General features: G+C 44.6%; 1 protein-coding gene across 1 annotated transcript in view; it reads right to left on the reverse strand.

Annotated features, from left to right (window-relative positions):
- LOC147707493 (CD109 antigen-like) overlaps positions 1-19683 on the reverse strand; it is an 899009-nt gene that overhangs the window by 211972 nt on the left and 667354 nt on the right. Inside the window, exon 21 of the mRNA XM_086926509.1 lies at positions 16962-17180. Coding sequence (XP_086782635.1) covers positions 16962-17180 — 219 coding nt within the window. The remainder of the gene's footprint in view (positions 1-16961; positions 17181-19683) is intronic.

Here is a 19683-nt window from a genome sequence, read left to right on the forward strand (position 1 = left end):
TCCCATCTACTACAGTGACAGTGCAAACATAACTTCAGGTTTATAACGTGTAGCTAGTTTTTAACTGTAAATTTGACCTGCCAAAGTAAACCCTTTGGACAGGCCAAACCTTACCTCCTAAATATTAAGTCACTCTTAAGTAGGCCTTACTGCCCAATAGCCAGGGTGCATGGTATTTAAAAGTAGGACATGCAAAAGCATAATGTTAAACATGTCCTTACAATGAAAAGCCCAAAACGCTGTTTTCACTATAGCAAGCTGGCTGTTCAATAGGAAAAGACTGGCTTACCTTATTTGTTTTAATAATCCTAATTTAGGTTAGGAAATAGCTTGAACAACTCGTTTTAATAGTCATTCAAAAGTAAATGTAATGGTAAAATCACATTTTTAATAACTTTTAAGGAAAAGGTACATTTAGAAAGTTACCTTTTCCATTCTCAAATCCTCTGCAGTCCTCTTTACATGAGCTACAATTGTCACCTGGCTGCTGAATAGCCCTCTTAATGAGGTGTGAAAACTGCTCCCAAAGCAAGACAAAGGCTTTGGGTGAGGAGGTATGTATTTCTTTCAGCAGAATGACCATGTGGGCTGTGCCCAGAAACTTGATTAGATTCAAAGAGACCTACGCGGTCACAGGGGCCTCATTTGTTCCCCCAGTCAGGCAGGCACCAATCCCAGTTGGAGAAGAGCTGCCTCCAAAACCAGTTTAAACTAACCACAGAGGAGGGGTTGCTAATTTCCTTGCGGCACCTCTGTGGTGGGTACACACGTTCTGCACAAGGGGAGAAGGGGTTCATCATCTTGCATTTAGTTAGAGAGGGACACTGTGGGATTGTTTGCTGTAGAGCATGCAGGAAGATTTGCAAAAGTGGGTATGGGTACCACTGACAACTTTTACCCTGTTGTTTAAAGGAGGGCCAGGAGTCACCCATAAGCTAGTGCCAGGCATAAACACTACCCTCCTCAGAACGCTACACGTGGGAGATTCGAAGAGGACTCCACCTGCTGTCTGAGACCTGAGAAGAGTCTAGAAGACTAGACCTGTTCTCCGTCTTGTACCCAGGACAAAGAAGCTGACTCCAAGTGTCATATTGCGGACTTCTACAAGACACAGGGACACAACAACTTATGAGAGCCTTTTTCTGGAACTGCCCAGATGGCCAGCTCCATCTGACCTGCCCTGGATCCTGCTGCTGGCCTCTGCTGGAGTGGTTCTTGATTACAGATGTGTCAAAGTTTATTCCTCCTACCATTTCTTGAAGCCTGGGAATTCTTTTGACTCCAAAGACCTACAGAGGAATGGGACCAATCTACCAAGCCAAACCAACAAAGGTGTGTGGCAGCAGGGCTGAAGATTGAGGTTGCTCTCAGTCTGAGAGTTTCCACAGTAACAAATAATTCAGCAAGATCTCAAACAGAATGTATCCAGCTTTGTGGTGCCCTCTTCAGCAACATCCTGCAACCTTGCCTCTCAGAAAGAATCAGAGATCCTGAAAAGTGACTTAAAATAGACATATTGATCTGGCCAAGGCTCCAAAAGTATCAGGCTGGTGGGGTTCCTATTTTGGGCATTAAATTCAAATTTGATTCTCTCCAAAAATCGAGAGCTTTACCGGGACCTCCTCCGGCAACTGTCTGGACTGGTAGAGCCCTCTTTAGACACAACCTGCTGCCCTGCTCCACTAATCAATCAGAGCATTTATAAAGTGCACTACTCACCTGTGAGGGTTTCAAGGTGCTGGGAGGGGGTAGGGTGCTGCTATTGCTCGAACAGCCAGCCTTCTGAAGGTAAGTAGGTCCTGGGTCTGCCTCAGGTTAATGGGGAGGGTGTTCCAGGTCTTCGGAACGAGATAGGAGACCGATCTTCCGCCGGTGGTCGCTCTTCGGATGCGGGGGATGGTTGCGAGTGCAAGGTCAGTGGAGCAGAGTTGGCAGGTCGGGTGTAGAAGGTGAGTCATCTGTTGAGGTATGCCGGTCCAGTGTTGTGAAGTGCCTTGTGTGCTAGGGTGAGGAGCTTGAAGGTGATCTTGTTGACAGGGAGCCAGTGCAGGTTTCTTAGGTGGGGTGTGATGTGGCTGTGGCGAGGGATGTCGACGATCAGGCTTGCAGAGGCGTTCTGTATGCGTTGTAGTTGTTTCAGGAGTTTAGATGAGGTTCCTGCGTAGAGGGGGTTTCCGTAGTCCAGTTGGCTTCTGACGAGAGCCTGGGTAACCGTTCTTCTTCTTCCGATGGGGATCCATCTGAAGATCTTGCGGAGCATGCGGAGGGTGTTGAAACAGGAGGATGAGACGGCGTTCACTTGCTTGGTCATGGAGAGTGTGGAGTCGAGGATGAACCCCAGGTTGAGTAAGTGGTCAGTGGGTGTCAGTGCTGCTCCCAGAGAGGTCAGCCACAGTAGTCGTCCCAAGCTGAGGGGGTGGAGCCAAGGAGGATCTCCGTCTTGACAGAGTTCAGCTTCAGTCGGCTGTTCTTCATCCATTTGGCAATGGCCTTCATTTCTTTGTGGAGGTTGGTTTTGGCGGTGATGGGGTCCTTGGTGAGGGAGGGAGAGGATCAGCTGGGTGTTGTCGTCATAGGAGATGATGTTGAGGTTGTGCCGTTGGGCTACATGACCCAGAGGTGCCATGTAGACCTTGAACAGTGTTGGGCTGAGGGAGGATCTCTGCGGTACACCGCAGATGATCTCGTAGGCTTTGGATAAGAAAGGCGGGAGGCGGACACTCTGGGTTCTGTCGGAGAGATAGAAGGTGGTCCATTCCAGAGCCTTGCTTCGGATACCTGCGTTGTGGAGGCGGGTGCGTAGCGTGCGGTGGCAAACTGTGTCAAAAGAGGCTGAGGGGTCCAGGAGGATGAGGGCTGCGGTTTCCCCATTGTCTAGCAGGGCCCTGATGTCGTCAGTGGCGAATATTTACTTCCATTTCAGAGACTAAGGGCCTGATTTTGATCTCAACGTAGGGGTTACTCCGTCATAACAGTGAGAAATCTCCCGTTAACCGAGATATAAATCACATTCTATCCTATGTGATTTATATTTTGGTGGACGGGATATCCGTCTCCGTTGTGACAGAGTAACCCTTCGTCGAGATTTAAATCAGCCCATAAGTCTGAAGATGAAGGTTTTGACCAGGTTGAACCTGGTTGCTGTATCTGCCTCGCGCCCCGTTGCAGTTGATCCGATGTACCAGTCAAGCAAAACCATAATTGCCATGATTGGTGCCAAACTCATTTTGGTGCTATTCTGATCCTTATACTTTAAAAATTCATATCTCCAGTTTTCCTTATTGGATTTTGTCTGTTTTATTTAATAAAATTTGGTTTGAGATTTTTCTTGTGTTATGTATTGGCTTTATTACTGTTTTGGTATTATACAAAATACTTTCAAAAACAAAGAGAGGAGTATCCCCAGGACATAGAGTCCTAGTGATTACAGAAGATAGGAGAAAGATGCAAATAAACCCCTCACTCACCAACCTGGTTGGTGACATGCTTCATCATCGGGGTCTACCTGAGCAACCGAGTGTCACTCAGGTGTGCTGCGACGCCTGCAACTGCAGCAGAGCTGTTTTTTTTGTGAGTTGTGACAGGAGTGATTTAGGGAAAAAGTGATTTTAAAAAGGTGTTCCACATGTTTAGGCAATTTTATTCCAAAGTCATGTGACACGGTTAAAAAATATTTGTGGGATACTTATGCTGGCATAATGTGACCAGAAAGTATCAGTGTTGTGTGAATATAGTCAACATGTTTCAACGTTTTGACAAATTGGTAGGTTTATCGTCAGGACCAGTGTGCGATGAGCCGAGAGGTATGCGCACGCCAAGGCGCACCCGTCCCAGACTCTGCTTGATGCCAGACCTTCTGTGTAAGAACAGATCTGAAAAAACATTGTAAAAGTTGGTTCCATATTGAAATACTTTTCTAGTGATTCGAACAGCAATTGCATTCATTCTCCTTCAAGAACATGGATTTTTAAACAGCTCTATTCAGACATGCATACACTGATACATCATGCAGTGATATATTCATTGTTCCAAATGGCTTTTTATGTCTGAAAAATATGAGCTGTCATTTTTAGTCCATACCCACTCAATATTCATCACAATCTGCAGTGGGTGTCTTGCATTTCTTGTAAATCATGGAGCGCATAGTTACTTAGTCATGACATTCGTATCATAAATGCCCAGTGATATGGTAAAACGTGGTACTACACGGAAGCATTAGCAAACAAGGGTGAGAACGCGAAAGTTTTGTGTACTTAGGTTTTGAAAATGAGCTTTTGATGTGGAAAAAAGCATGATTAACAATTAACAAAGGACTTACTCGTAACTAATTGTAGTTATGCCCCATGGATCCCATGGTGGGGTCTTCTACGAGAGCAATCTGTTGATGACAAAAATGGGGGGAACGAGTGGTATTTATCATAACTTTTCGAGAAAGGCTGGAGCATTTGCGCGATTGCTAAAAACGGCTCAGGTTGTTGGCGATGACCTGATAAAAACGGAGCCCACCCGTAAAGTTTTTTGACTTACTTCTCTCGTAATAATGGCCCACCGGTAAACCAGACTACCTTCAACACGGAGTCCCAAGGATATGGAGGGACCGCGCGGCGTGTGTATGAGGGCAAGGCGTCCTGATCAGTGGCAGCCAATCACAAGACTCCTGTCCTGGTCATGTGACCGCGACGTGAGGTCCAGTCGGGGACTGGGTGAAAATTATACTGGATGACAGGGTTTTTGGGGATCATGTCAGTGTTACCTTACTCTGGTTTAGTCAATACACAAAACAAAAACTTTATTTAGTGACCGAATAGATGTACAAGTGTTAGGGATTTCGCCTCAATTTATGCTTGTGGGTAAATGTCATTTTTAATAAGCATATTTTCCAGAGCTTATTGTTACCACCACTAGGAAGCGGGTGTATTAGTCCTTAACACGGACTCTGAGATTGAAGATTTATAAAGAAAGACTTCTTTCTTTATTTGCATCTTTCTCCTATCTTCTGTAATCACTAGGACTCTATGTCCCGGGGATACTCCTCTGTCGGAAAAGTGATTCACCCTAACAAGGATTGCAATTATCATTTGTGGGATGTAGATACCACCCTCAACTTATGCTCCCAATTTCTTACACTAGGATGCAATGCAGAATGCTTTGACAGTATCTCTATAATGCAGTCTGTGTAGTGGTTTTAAGTTCCTAGAAAAGAGTGTATTGAGGTGACTTATTACTCCCAAAATGCAGCAGGGTGGTGGTGTGGTTCCTGTAGGATACAGTACAGATAACTGTAGGTTACTGTCAACAGAATGTTGTTCATTGCGGTTGGTAAGTAGCCATAGAAGTCAGATGAACATTTGAAGTGTACATCCCTAAGACATGGTATGATATGGTGGACATTTGCATAGAGCCAATTTGTTGCACATGCTGTAATCTAGCAATACAAGATAAAGATTTTTCAGCCAGACCTAAAATGAACAGCAATCTATGTCCTGGAAAATGTTCTATGAAGCCATTTATCTGTAAACACATCATGGTGACAGCAAAATCTGAAGTTTATTTCCACTGGACCTAAACAGGATTTTTTAAACACATTTTATTACTTTTTAAGTCCATCGTGAGTTATTCAATGCAGTTCAAGTATTCATCATTTATCACTTCCATTCTGAATCAAAGTTGTACATCTTCATATGTATGGTATAGTGTTCTAATGTGCAAACAAAGCCGTTAACTTTCAATACCCAACCCATTCCCCCCCATTGCCGATGAACGCCATAAGCTAAAAATTGACATAGTGACGGTCTAAAGTGTAGTTGTGATGCTGTTGGACTTGGCCCTTTTTGCAGGGTCATCCCAGAACATTTTGCCTTCCTACTGTATTTTTTCTGACTTCTTGTTGGTGGTTTTATGACTCTGGGCACTTTACTACTGCTGATAAGTGCTAAAGTGCATATGCTCTCCCTTTGTAAATTGTTGTTATGGGTTAGTGATTCCTTGCTTGGCTTATTTGATTTACTTGTCAGACTCTAGCACAGTGCACTGTGTGTACCCAGGGCCTGTAAATCAGATGCTGCAAGTGGGCTGCAGCACTTATTGTGCCACTCATAGAAGCAGCCTATAAAATGTAACTCGGGCCTGCCACTGCAGAGCCTTCAGGTAGTCTAGTACTGCCATGTGGACTGACAAGTGTACCCACTTGCCAGTCCCTAAACCTTCCCTTTTCTACATATAAGTTACCCCTAAGGTAGGTCGAAGGTGCCCACCCCTGTGAGCAGGGTGCAGTGTATGTGAAAGGTAGGACATGACCTAGTGTGTGTGGCATGTCCTGATAGTGAATTACTGACAATTTCGTTTTTTACTATTGCAAGGATACCTGTTCCAATAGGACAGAATGAGGAGTTTGTATATAACATCTTATAGACATAACTGCCCCTGGGAACAAGGTAGGAAAATAAAGTTTAGTATGCCTGAACTCAGAATGTTAAAATGTATTGTTTAGTGAGGGTGATTTTTACATTCTGTGTTTGAAAATTACACTTTTTGAAAGTAAGTATTTTCTTGCCTAACCATTCAGTGTGCCTCCGACAGGTTTGTGTATGGTATGCCTGGCTTTTGGATGATAGAGTTGGAGATGGGCAGTGGCTCCATAGAGCCTGGTGAGTCAGGGCTGGGCTGAATAAGCCTGGTCTGGATTTGGAGTGTTGGGAAGAGTAGCCCCTGCACCTGAATAAGGCTGTGCCTGCCTTCCACAATGATGGCTCCGCCCCCCCGTGGTGTGTCTGGAGCCAGGCTCACACTGACAATGGAGGTTGTTGTGCACTTGCAAAGTGCCGCACAGAACTGGATCTGGCTGGGTACAGACACTCTCTGCCTTCAGACAACAAAGGATTTGGGTGTATAAAAAGAGAGGCCCAGACCCCAGACTTTTAGATCACTTCTCGGAAATCAAGAGGGCCCTTTGCCAAGGAGAAGAGCTGGATAAGCTGAGAAGGAATACTGCCCCTGTGCTGTTTGCTGCCTCGGGTTGGCCTACAGTGGCTGCTTGCTGCCAAGGAAAGGAGAAAAGAGAACTTTGCTGTTTGCTTTATCACTTGCTTGAAGAAAAGATCTCCAAGGGATTGAAACTGAGCTTACCCCCTGTTCTGAAGTCTCAGGGACACAAAGACTACACCACCATCTCCCCAGAATTTCCTTGCTGGGAATTCCAACCTGCATAGAGGTGTGTGCTGCTGTTTAGGACTCTAGAGACTGTTTGTCGCTGGGAGGTGGAAAATTGTGCAACATAGAAGAAGCGTGTCGCATCCGCACCTGTTTTCCAATGCATCGCTGAAGAAACCGTTGCAGCGCCTGCCGCGGCTTGAAGAGTCCACAACATAGCATCAGGTGCACAATCTCCAAAGTCCGAGATCACCGCACCGATCCCTACGCAAGCCTGCTGTGTGGCTGCATGAAACCATGCATTGTACCAGATCAAAGCATCGCATCGAGGCCCTAAGACAGTTGGATTGATGGGGTCCACAGTAAGAAACAGACTCATCAACTTCCCATGCAGTAAGAAAACGACACACCACCTCCTCTCCGTTAAGGAACAAACGCTTCAACTCCCCTGCGCTGCAGTAAGGAACTGACGTATAACCTCCCCCGGAGCAAGCAATTGATACATCACCCTCCCTGAGTGTAAGGAACCAAAGCATCACGTTCCCGGCAGTCATTTTGCATGTAAGGTACTTTTGAGAAAAGTGTTGCATTTACAACCTGCAGTGAACTAAACTATTTCTACCATTTACAAGCCTTATTTTTAATACTGTATTGTGGATTTTTGTTGTTTTGTCTTGTTTTGGTTCAGATAAAGATTACTTATTTTTCTGAACTGGTGTGGTGTCCATTTGTAGTGTTTTCATTGTATTACTGTATGTGTTCACAAATGCTTTACACACTGCCTCTGAGATAAGCCTGTCTGCTCGTGCCAAGCTACCAAGGCGGTGAGCAGGGGTTATTTTAGAAGTATATCCCCTTAACCTGACTAGAAGCAGGGGTCTCTATTTGGACACAGGTACCTACCTCTGCCAACTAGAGACCCCCTTTTCTAACAGATGCTGTTCCATCTGTGCTGTCTCCCATTCTATTTGCTCGGAGCAGTAAGTATTTTCGGACGTATCTGAGGTAAATTGGGGTCCCTTCCGGTCAGAGCCCTGCTGCACTAGGCGTCTTCGAGGAGACAGTACCGTTGGAGTGCATTCCCCTGAATCATGTTCTGGGTCTTTTGTATTATCTACCAATGTTTTCCAGGGTCTGGCTATCTCTATTGATCCAATCCCCCGGTGGGCATTTCTAAGGAGAACCCTCCCCTCACATGTCGCCCATTTTTCAAATTCCTATTTCCATACTGAAATTCGAGGTCCCTCGGTGCCTTCCAATGCCTCGTTATTATCCTTGTAGCCAGTATCAGGGCCAGGTCTTGAAATCTGCTAGTGACCAATGTTTTGGAGGTGTGGGGGAACAGGCTCAAGAAGTAGTGTGCAGGGGCACATGGGACAGAACGGTCCATAATCGCCACATGTGTGTTGGTGATTTTGTTACAAGAATTCCTTAACTCCGGACATGTCCAGAGCATTGGAAGAATACCACCCCCATTTCTTCACATCTTGGGCATTTCATGTCCTCTCTGTGGAAAAATGTATTAGTTCGTCCAGGGGAGGAGGTATACTCTCTACAGTATGAAGAAGATAGTTAATCGGAAATGGGCATTCCTTGAGATCCTAGGGGTTACGGTCAAGAATTCCACCTCCATTTCTACACATCTTGGGTATTTCATATCCTCGCTGTGGAAAAATGTGTTAATTTGTCCCGAGAGGAGGTATGCTCTGTGTAGTATGAAGAAGTTAATAATTCGGAAATGGGCATTCCTCGAGATCCTAGGGGTCCTGGTCAATATAGTTTCTCAGTCTTTGTCTTCCAGAGGGATATTCAGGTCCTCTGCCAATCTATCTCGGAGAGCAGTCAGCAGTTGAAGGATATCCCTAACCAGTGGTTTGTAGAAACATGTGACCGCTTTGATTCTACCACCTCGTGCCATATATAATGACAAGTATTGTGATGTGGAGGTTTGGACATTCCTGACCGCAGTACTTGCGGATCGCTGCCACCACCCCCTGTGCAATCAGAAATGATCATTAGGGAGATCGAAGCCCGCTCAAAAGTCTTAGAATGGAGGAGTGCGCGTCCCTATATAGGTCTCACAGTCGTGATGCCCCTGCTTGTATCCATTCTCCTAGGCCCTCCCATTATCCCCTATGAGGTCATAGCCGTAGAATTGTTATTGGGAGGTCAGGTGAGTAAGGGATCCGTGTTTGCATCTTTAGGTGACAGCAACTCCAACAGCATTATAGCACTTGTACTTCACCGTAGTCATCTACCGAAGTCCTGCCTACACGCACCAACATCTTCAATAATATGTTTAAGTCTGGTGTGAATGGTTGAGCTTCACAAATCTAGGACTGCTAATCTACCAGCCAGCGGGAAAACCATTGTAGTTGGCCAGCAAGGTAATATCGTTCGAAGTCGGGGACGGCAGTCGGACGCTGCATTGTTTTCAGGGCTTCCTGCCTCTGTCCCGAGCCCCACAGGAAATTTTAGACAAGTAATGTAAGTCGGTGTGCCACCTAAGGGGTATCCATATTGGAAGTACAGTGAAAAGTACATTAATCTCAGTAGCGCCACCAGTTTTAAAAGTGCCAACCTCCCTGCTAATGAAAGCGGGAGGCCTTTACAATACTCCATGCTGGTCTTTAAAGATCGTACGACTGCCCCATATTACTCTAGAGAATATCGGGGTGAGAGTGGTATATTTTCACCCCTAGAAATTCCAGGCATCTGGGTTCCCATTGGAGGTTGCCCAGTTCCGTGGGTAGGTCTCTATCTCTTGTCAATGGGAAAAGTCCAGACTTTTGCCAGTTAATTTGTAAACCCGACATTTCCCCAAATGCCTTCATCAATTCCTTAGCACCAGGCAAGTTTTATTCTATGTTTCCCAAGAACATCAGCAGGTCATCATCATATATCGCTATATGGTGTACACTGTTCCCCAGGTGTATTTCACTGTACATTTGCCTGTCCAGGCAAGACAGGCCAGTGGTTCCATTGCCATGGCAAACAACGGCGGGGAGAGTGGGCATCCCTGTCTTGTACCTCACTCCACTCAGCATTTTTCTGAGATGGTGCGGCCCTTTCTGATCCTAGCCAAAGGGCTTGTTTAGAGCAGCTTGACCCATTTCAAGAAGCCTTGTTTCAGCCGCATTCTTCTCATGACCCCATACAAAAATTCCCATTCAAGGCTATCGAAGGCCTTTTCAATTTCGAAAGCAAAGACCACTCCCTCCTCCCCTATCTTGCCATATGCTTCCATAAATGCCAGGAGGCACCATTTATTAAGCGCAGTATTTTGGCCTAAGACGAATCCTGCTTGATCTGGGTGCATGAGGTCAATAACGAACGGCTGAAGCCTAGTTGCTAGTATCCTGCTGAGAATCAAAGTCTAGGATGATCATGGATAGGGGTCTGTAAGCCCCACACTCCATGGGGGATTAACCTGGTTTGAGGAGAGGAACAATCAGTACCTCCCGGGTGGTATTGGGGAGGTGATCTTCATCCATTGCCCCTCTAAACAAGTCTACCAATCTGGGGGACAGTTCTTTGGCATAGCCAGCGTTAAACTCTACAGGGAACCCGTCGGTGCCAGGTGTTTTGCCTCCAGCAAGTCCCTTAATAGCTGCTCGTACCTCCTGCATGTCTATAGGGGCTCCTAAGTCTTCCGTCTCCTCTGCCCCTAGTGTGGAAAGTGGAATGGCAGCTAAATATTCCCTGATAGTTCCCTCATCCTGCCTCAGCCAGCTACTGTAGAGGTTGGCGTAGAACTCCAGGAATCTCTGGTTTATTTCCTCTTGCCAGTATAATATACTTCCCTTTCCATTCCCAACTTCGAGTATTGGGGTACCCCTCCGAGCCGGGTTAGCCAACCAAGCTAGTAAGGATCCTGCTCTGTCCCTTTCTGCATGAGTGCCCTCCATGTATTTCTTATAGTCGAAGCGCCTCAGTCGTTCTGTATGCTTAGACATTTCTTTGGAATCCAGCTCAGGGTGCACTGGTCTTTGTACTGCTAGTGTATGGATTGCCTGATCTACAGTCTCTAGGTTTGTTTCGAGTGAACCCCTGACTCCCACAGAGGTTGACATGCATCCCACTCAGTTAGTCTAGATGAGGTCATATTTGCGTTCTCAGCAAAACAGTTTGCAATGTACCCCCTAACATCTTCAACTAATACCAGATCCTCTAATGTTTCAGTTTTAAGTCCCCAGGTTGGTATACGTTGGCGTTAGTGGGCCTAACGGATATGAAGGAGGGCCAGATTGGGTCAGATAGAGTTGGTGTTAAGTGCTCCACAGCATGAGTATGGGTATGAATGTCCGGGGAGTGCAGGAACATGTCCAATATAACGTGGCAGTCATGAACTGGGAGTAGTTAGAGTAATCCCTTTCCTCTGGGTTCAAGCGTCTCCAGGTGTCCATCAGACCCTATTTGCTCTGTCAGTCTTAAAATGCCCACTCCATTCTATGGATTGGCGTATTCTAGAGTGGGGGCGAGAGTGGTCCCTGTGGGGGTCATCTGTGCAGTTAAAGTCCACTCTTATAATTACAGAGTGGGGGAGATAGGCCACTAGTTTGTGCTAGAGCCCAGACAGAAAGGTCCCCTGCTCTACATTTCTGCCATAGATGCTAACTATTGGTATGTCTCTGCCATCTAGTCTGCCTGTGATTGCAAAGTATCGGCAACCCGGGTCTATCAATTCCCCCGTACTCTGGAATGGGACTCCTGCCCTGATCGAAATTATAACCCAGCAGGGCGAATGTAGAATACAATGTATAGTAAGCTTGACCTTGCCGTCCCTTCGTTAGTTAATAAGTGGGTCTCCAGTAGGAGTGCTAAATGAATCCAACATTTATTCAAATGGGCGAACATTTTGTAGCATTTGGACATGGTATGCATCCGCCTGAAAGAGGATGCTTTGCTGTGTCGGGTGATAAGCTGGTTGTAGGGCTAGCCATTAGTGCAGGTTGGGAGTAGTCCAAGGATATCCTCCCAGCATCGTGCTCTCCGTATATGATGGGGGGCGGGAGGGGGGGGGAAGTACAGCTTTGTCATCCAGTGTATCGGTTTCTGGCCTAGGATGTCTGCATCCCTGGAAATATTAAACCTAAACAATCCCAACTCCCCCTCCTCAGGACTAGTGAGCAAACCCCCCTCATTCAAATGTATGCAAACAATGCAATAACTCTTGTGGTAGAGCAAGCCTCCTTCACACCGGTATCATTCAGTTCCTACTGCCCCACTGGCCTCTCATCCATCCAGTGAGTGATTCAGGCTTTAATGATCACATCCCCAAGGGGTCCCTCCCAAGCCCTTCCAGATTCCTCTCAGAGTGCCTTTTTTGGGTGGCATCCACGTCCCCTTCTCTCAGTGCCCCTTTATACTTGGGGGAATGGGATGAAGTTAGATAATCTCATCTTCCATTTCGGGGGTGACAGTTGGCATATCCTGCCTAGGTCCCCCCTTCGTGCTAGATCTGGGGTCTGAATCAGAGTCTCTTCCGTCATCCCCTGTGAAAGAGGATGGTTCGCCAGTGTTGGGTGCACTCAGCGATGTAACTGCCACCACCACTCTCTCGGGTCCTGTAGCGTTTCGGCTCCGGAGGGGGCCGCAGGCGATCTGTTTCGGTCTTCATTTCGTTGGGTGCCTCCCCTCTTTCTCTAGTCTAGAGGGGTGCATTCCATTAATCAATTCAGTCCCATTCCTCCAGGGGTATGCTAAAGAATCTGGTACGAGTTGAGCTAATCACTCTAAGCTGTGCCGGAAAGAGCATCGCATGTTGAACTTCAATATGGTGTCGTTTTTTTTATTTACTGCTGATAAGGTGATTGTTGCCGTTGGACCACTCTAAAGAAATCAGGGGAAATTCTGGCAGTGCTGTTGTCTTCTATTAGGTGGTCTTTCTGCAGGACCTGTTGAAGTATTAGATCTCTCTCCTTGTAAAATAGAAGGCATGCTGCCACTGATCTCGACAGGCTTTCGAGGGTGTGGAAGCCTCGCAGGCACCCTATGGGCCCTCTCCAGGGCATAATAGAGGGAAAGGCTTTCCATCACCATCTCTTCTTTGAGCCTCTTCTCTAGAAAGTCCACCATGCTTTCCCCTTCAAATCTCTCTGGTAGCCCAATGATTTGCACATGGTTTCAGTGGGAGCCGTTTTCAGCATCTTCTACCCTCATCTTAAGTACCCGCACTTGTGCCTCCAATATTGCCAATCTGTCAGTTGTTGTAGTTCGGGTTGGACTCAGCTCTTCCATCTCGGTTTCCATTGTGGTGACTTGTTCCACCACCCGGCGGTGATCGGCTCTCATGAGACCCATTTCTTCCCTTACGGTGTTGATCTTGGTTTCTCAGTGAAGCCCCCCTTCTTCCCTGACACTCCAGGATCAGCGGACGAGAAATCAGTTCAGGTCCTAAGGCTGTTTGTCTTCTGCTGTGGCCCTTTTTCCCTCCAAGGACAACACCTGCTCAGGACTCTTATTCAATAAAGTGGGTACTAGATGCCCAGCTCCCCGTGAAGGCGTATCTGCCAGCAATGTTGGCTCCAATATTAAGACAGTGCAGTTCCTTTTTGCTGTTTTCCTCGTCCAGGTGTATAGTCTGCTGCCAAGTCCCCCTCCAGAGTCTTCTGCTGTGTAATCTGGGTGACTTCGCTATGGTCATCATGCAAATGTTAGCGTGGCGGGCCTTTTGATAGGACTGGCCCTGGTCAGGGCTGCTGTATTGTCTTTTGTGGAATACTCCAGTAAATATTCAAGTAAGCATGTACCATGAACTGCATTTACCATAATGCTGAAGGGTGAAGCAGTATGCTCCCACACCTTTGTGTTTGAAAAGGCTCCCTTGAGCCATTAAGCCATTAAGCTGACGTGCATGTGGAGATGCACAAGTGCGCCAGTGAGAGGTACTGAGACCTGAAATGATTGTGGCAGCCTGCTTAGCAACCCCAGATTAAATTAGTTTTTATCTCTACTGATGACGGATGAGATCCAGAAACACGTGTCTAGAGATTTACAGCACTAACCTGCACCAACTTTGGTGGAATACTCCAGTAAATATTCAAGTAAGCATGTACCATGAACTGCATTTACCATAATGCTAAGGGGCAAACTGTGCTGGGAGGTTAAGAAGTGTGCTCCCACCGCTTTCTGTCTGCAAAGGTTCTCTTGAACCATTGAGCTGACAAGCTTGTGGAGATGCACCTGTGAGAGGTACAGAGACCTGAAAGGATTGTGGCAGCCTGCTTAGCAACCCCAGATTAAATTTGTGTTTATCTCTACTGATGACGGATGATATCCAGAAACATGTTTCTAGAGTTTTACAGCACTAACCTGCACCAACTTTGGTGGACTACTCCAGTAAATATTCAAGTAAGCATGTACCATGAACTGCATTTACCATCATTCAAAATGATAAAAACAGGGTTGGAACAAATACAACCATGTAACCTATATCAGTAGGTTTTCATATCTTATCCAGGTCACCTCCCCTACGGCTCTGGACAAGAGGTACCGACGGATAGAGCGGTGCCTCATTTTCCTGAGTTGTTGCCAGGTGAGGTGAGGTGTCTTCCTCACATTATACGGATGCTATCAGCATTCCTTATACAGATGAGGATATGAAAACCTACTGATACAGGTTACATGGTTGTATTTGTTCCAACCCTTTTTTTATCATTTTGAATTTCACTTATGGCACATTTTACGCAGTAGCAATATACTTTGTGCATGGTCCTGAAGAAAGCCAAGGATTAGTTTAATCCAAGTGGCTGAAACATGCAGACCTGTCTTTATTTCAATTCCTGACAGTTATTATGTTAAAACTGTTGTTGCACTGTTTTAAATCTGGGCATTAGGAGATACCCATTAAAGCTGTTTTCTCCTTCTGTTCATTTTTAATTAGCTCTTTTCACTTTTGTGCACTGCGTCCATCACTCTAACAAAATACCGCTTCACATCTATGATAGAGCGTGCTATTGCACAATAAGTATTTGCAAAAACATCTGTGAGCTCCCCTTCACATTGAAAGGGTTGTAGCCATTGGCACAACTATCATGTCGCTAGGAGGAGACCCAGATGATGAAACATGTCACCTTGGTGAGCGATGTGAATCCTTCCTCCTGAAAGGATTGTCCAGGTCTGTATACTGGTCATTCTGAACAGGGTCACATACCTTTAAGCCTAGTGTAGCTCCAAGTCTGACTAGACTCATGGATACTTTAATACCTCGTCAGTGCTAAGGGACCATTGCTCGCTCCTACGGTCTTCCTATTTGGGGCAGGCAGCCCACCGCTCGTCATTCAGGTAGGGAGCCCAGCCCACACCCAGAGCCTCACCTGGTGTTCTTCGCTCCATACGGCCCGTACTGTGTCCTGCAAGCAGTCCAGGATCTCATCCCAATTTGCACTGCACCCGCAGGATCGCCAGAGGGGAGTCCGTCCCCTCGCCTCTCAGCTTTTCCGGCATGGGTTCCGGTCGCTGCAGTCTTTTTTCACCTTTTAAACTGTAGCTGCCGGTAGCCAGCCTTGTCTGCCTTCTCTCTGGCCAGTATTCTGAGGGGATCTCACCACTCAACAGTGGGCTAGGGAGGGTCAACTCCGCAGGGCAGAGACCAGTTTAAGTTCCCCCCTAGTTTCATTTGCCGGTGGCAGCCACCATCTTGATACTTGGCTGCATCTTCTCTCCAGCCACTTGTATTAGTTGTTTTCAGCCAAATCGCCTATCAGCCTGGTTTCATGTATTGTGGTGGGTGCTGGGGGAGCAATTAGGATGCCCCCCCCCCCCGGGTCAGTTTTAATCCATAGGATGACACTGAATAGGGATTGGCCAGCCGGAGCTTCCTATGCCATCGGCTGTTGGCCACGCCCCATGTTGGAACAGATACTTGTCACTCTTTGTAAGAAATGAAATAAATGATGGAGTAAGAGAGACACAAACAAGGGATGTTTAGACATGTGACCGGTAATGTGTATGAGGGATTCTCTTCAGGCCCTCTGGTCTAAACCTTTGGCACTGGCTTTAGCCAAGCCCTTTTGATTTTACTAAAATTATGCTTATAAGATACATGCTTACAGAATCTTCTGGCTAACGGTCCTCATCTTTGGTTTGCTATTGTGTCATTCACATTTTCCATCCACCCACTACAGAATACAGCATCGGGCAGTGAGTCAACCCATTTCAATCATTGGCCAACTTCACCTTGAGTGACAGCAGTCTGCTCGTTCACAAGAGTCATATCCACACACAAATTAGTTCCTTTAAGTACCAGTGACTACTATGGCAATGTGTGTTTTTTTAGGACAAAAAACATTTTTTCTTTTATCCAATTTTTATTCTAGCTTGAAGAGGGCTCAGCAGCTTCCCCAACTATAAAGGTTTGCATACCTAAGATAAACCAAAACAATTAGTGGCTGTGTCAAAAAGCTGGCAACCAACATCAGACCTAACTACTTTGCCAAAGATTGTTTCCAACTTAGATGCGCACACTGTTTTAATACCAGTCACGAGGCTGCAACATTTTTAAAAGAAGGTAATAGTACAGGAGAGATGTAATAGTAGTGTTCAGTAAAGTCTGCAGATTCTTGTTACAAATGGTTCTACAACAAATTTTATGATTTGCTTAAAGGAGAAATTTGCTGGTATGTTTTCTGATTTAGTAGGGAAATAATTTTACAGCACAGTATTTTTAAACATTCTAATACATACATTTCTAAAGGCTATGGTAGTTTTAAAATGTGTAAAAAGAAGATAGATTTTTAAAACCACTCTACATTCACTTTTAATACCACTAATGAATGAGACATTGACTGGTACAGAAACAAGTACAGTACCTTAACTAACACTTTCTGTGTTATTGCATCAGAGGCAGTAGGTGATGTTGCTTTAACTGTGATTTCAATCTCACCAAGCTGGTTTGGTTTAACTGGGAAAAAGACAGTCCTTCCATCTTCACATGGCAGAGATACAGTGTGGGTGCCTGTTGTAGCACTGATATCGTTTGCGGTATATATAAAATCAAATGCGTCACTCGGGTCAAGGGTTATGGTGACCTATGAATAGATAAAATGGCAAGACATTGCTTTCCTTTAAGGTGAAGGCATCATTGAAATATATTTACACTTAATAAATATATTGTGCTCTATATAATAATAATAACAATAACAAGAGAACAATAATAATAATAATAATACAATAAATTCAGGGGCAAAGCTTAGTCAGTAAGTTTTGGAGTGGGGGTGAATCTCAAATTTCCCAACAAAAAAAAGCTGTGGACCACGGGGTGAATGGATGAGGTGACCAGGTACTCCATTGAAATGTTGACAAGGTATCCTGTCTGCAAAACTGAAGGTTAACCGTTGGGTGGACCACACGTTTTATGTCGACGAGGAACATTTACTCCATTGTTGTAAAACTCCCTTTGATGGCCCAACTGAGTAGGTGCTGTTAGAGGGAAGCTGTCTGACCATTCACCCTATTTAGAGTGGGTGATCAGATGTTTTAATTTTTTACTGTCCTTCGCCGCCAGGTATATCCTAGTAGTGAGGGACTGTAAAACAAGAACAATTGCCCCCTACAGCATGTTAAAAAAACTCCAGCTTTGAGAATTTGTTTTTGAAAAATAAAAAACATTGGAAATGTTTGACGGTCAGCTGTTATGTTTAATGGAGTCATCGGCCAAACGTTTGGTACATTAAGAGGATATGATGATGTATAGAGATGCCCATGGGGCTGGTGGGCATCTCTAAATTTGGAGGTCAGAGTAAAGGCAGGAAAGTCCTCCACCACCATGTCTGCCTTTACTCCATCAGCCAAACTCTAAATCAGGTACTCTTTCTAAAGTGGCACAATCAGCAAAAAATGATAGTTTGGAATACTAACCCGAGGGATTGTCAGTGGATAGCTTATTTGCAATTCACTTGTAATCCTGTGAAAATAATGCTCATGAGAATGCTCAGGGAAGATCAAATTTTCTGAGGGAATATCTCAATTCATGTAGATGAATAAACTTTGCAATTCGCTGTGTTTTATCATGATTATTTTTATTTGAATTTTAGCTGGATAAGAGTGTTTTACTATATTTTATGACTTTTAGAAGTTTTTGTAACTACTTATAAACATAAACAGTATAACTATGTTAAATATATCCGCAAATTAAATGGACGTGAAACGAAGTTAATGTAAAATTACGTGAGGATGCAAGTGTCAGGTGTCCAATAAATTAATCTATACAACATAAAAGAGGTGGCACCTGGCCTTCTCACGGACTTTGATTTGGAGCTGAGCATGGACAGGATGGAAAATGTAAACTTTAGATTTGAAAACATCATGAACTGCAACATTGACTTTGACAACAGTTGTTTGGGGAACTACCTTCCGTGTGGGGAATTGCATTCCATAGTCACAGCTTTTTCAACAATTTCATCTAAACTGACTTCGGCATGTTCATAATCAGGATTTTACCCTTAATCTTTACAGATAGAAACACATTAAACCAGCCTTTAATTGGCTTTCGGCAGAAGCCAGAATCAACTTCAGGTACTGTGCATCACTGATGCAAAATGCAAGCATTCCTTCCATCATTTTGTTGCTTTTGCTTTATTCCTCCTTGCAGAGCGTTCCAGTTGCTCACTTTCAAAAACGTTCACAGCTATGCAGCTATAGAATACATGAAAGTAGTAACTGTGCTATTTAATGCCACTCATGATAGATTATTTAATGAGAGCTGTGATGACTATACTTGAGGCCCAAGAAATATTTGGTAATTAATGTTATTCAGAATTATAATCTTCCTGATTTCAAGTATAACATGCTGCTGAGTGAGACAAAGACACTAAAGACGATCTGGTACGCACTCCGAATGATCAACCTGTATCTTAATGTTGCATCTGTGAAACTACACATTGAACTTCATAATGAATTTAATTAATTTTTTTATATTGCTTTGGTACTCCTGGAATCATGGTAAGCTAGTAACCAGCGCATTTTAAATTTTTTTTACCTGTTACTTCTCTGTACTTTTATGGAATAAAGTTTTTCTGAGTCTGAGAGCAGTGCTGACTATACTTTGAGACCCAAGAGATATTTGGTACTTAATGTTTCTCTGAATTATAATCTTCCTGATTTCAAGTATAAAATGCTTCTGAGTAAGACAGACACTACTGACGATCTGGCAAGCACTCCGAATGATCAACCTGTATCTTAATGTTGCATCTGTGAAACTACACATTGAACTTCATAATGAATTTAATTAATTTTTTTATATTGCTTTGGTACTCCTGGAATCATGGTAAGCTAGTAACCAGCGCATTTTAAATTTTTTTTACCTGTTACTTCTCTGTACTTTTATGGAATAAAGTTTTTCTGAGTCTGAGAGCAGTGCTGACTATACTTTGAGACCCAAGAGATATTTGGTACTTAATGTTTCTCTGAATTATAATCTTCCTGATTTCAAGTATAAAATGCTTCTGAGTAAGACAGACACTACTGACGATCTGGCAAGCACTCCGAATGATCATTAAAGGGTAAAATTCAATTAGTAAAAATTTCAATTTT

Source organism: Lissotriton vulgaris, chromosome 6 (genome assembly GCF_964263255.1).
Source record: "Lissotriton vulgaris chromosome 6, aLisVul1.2, whole genome shotgun sequence".
NCBI lineage: Eukaryota > Metazoa > Chordata > Amphibia > Caudata > Salamandridae > Lissotriton > Lissotriton vulgaris.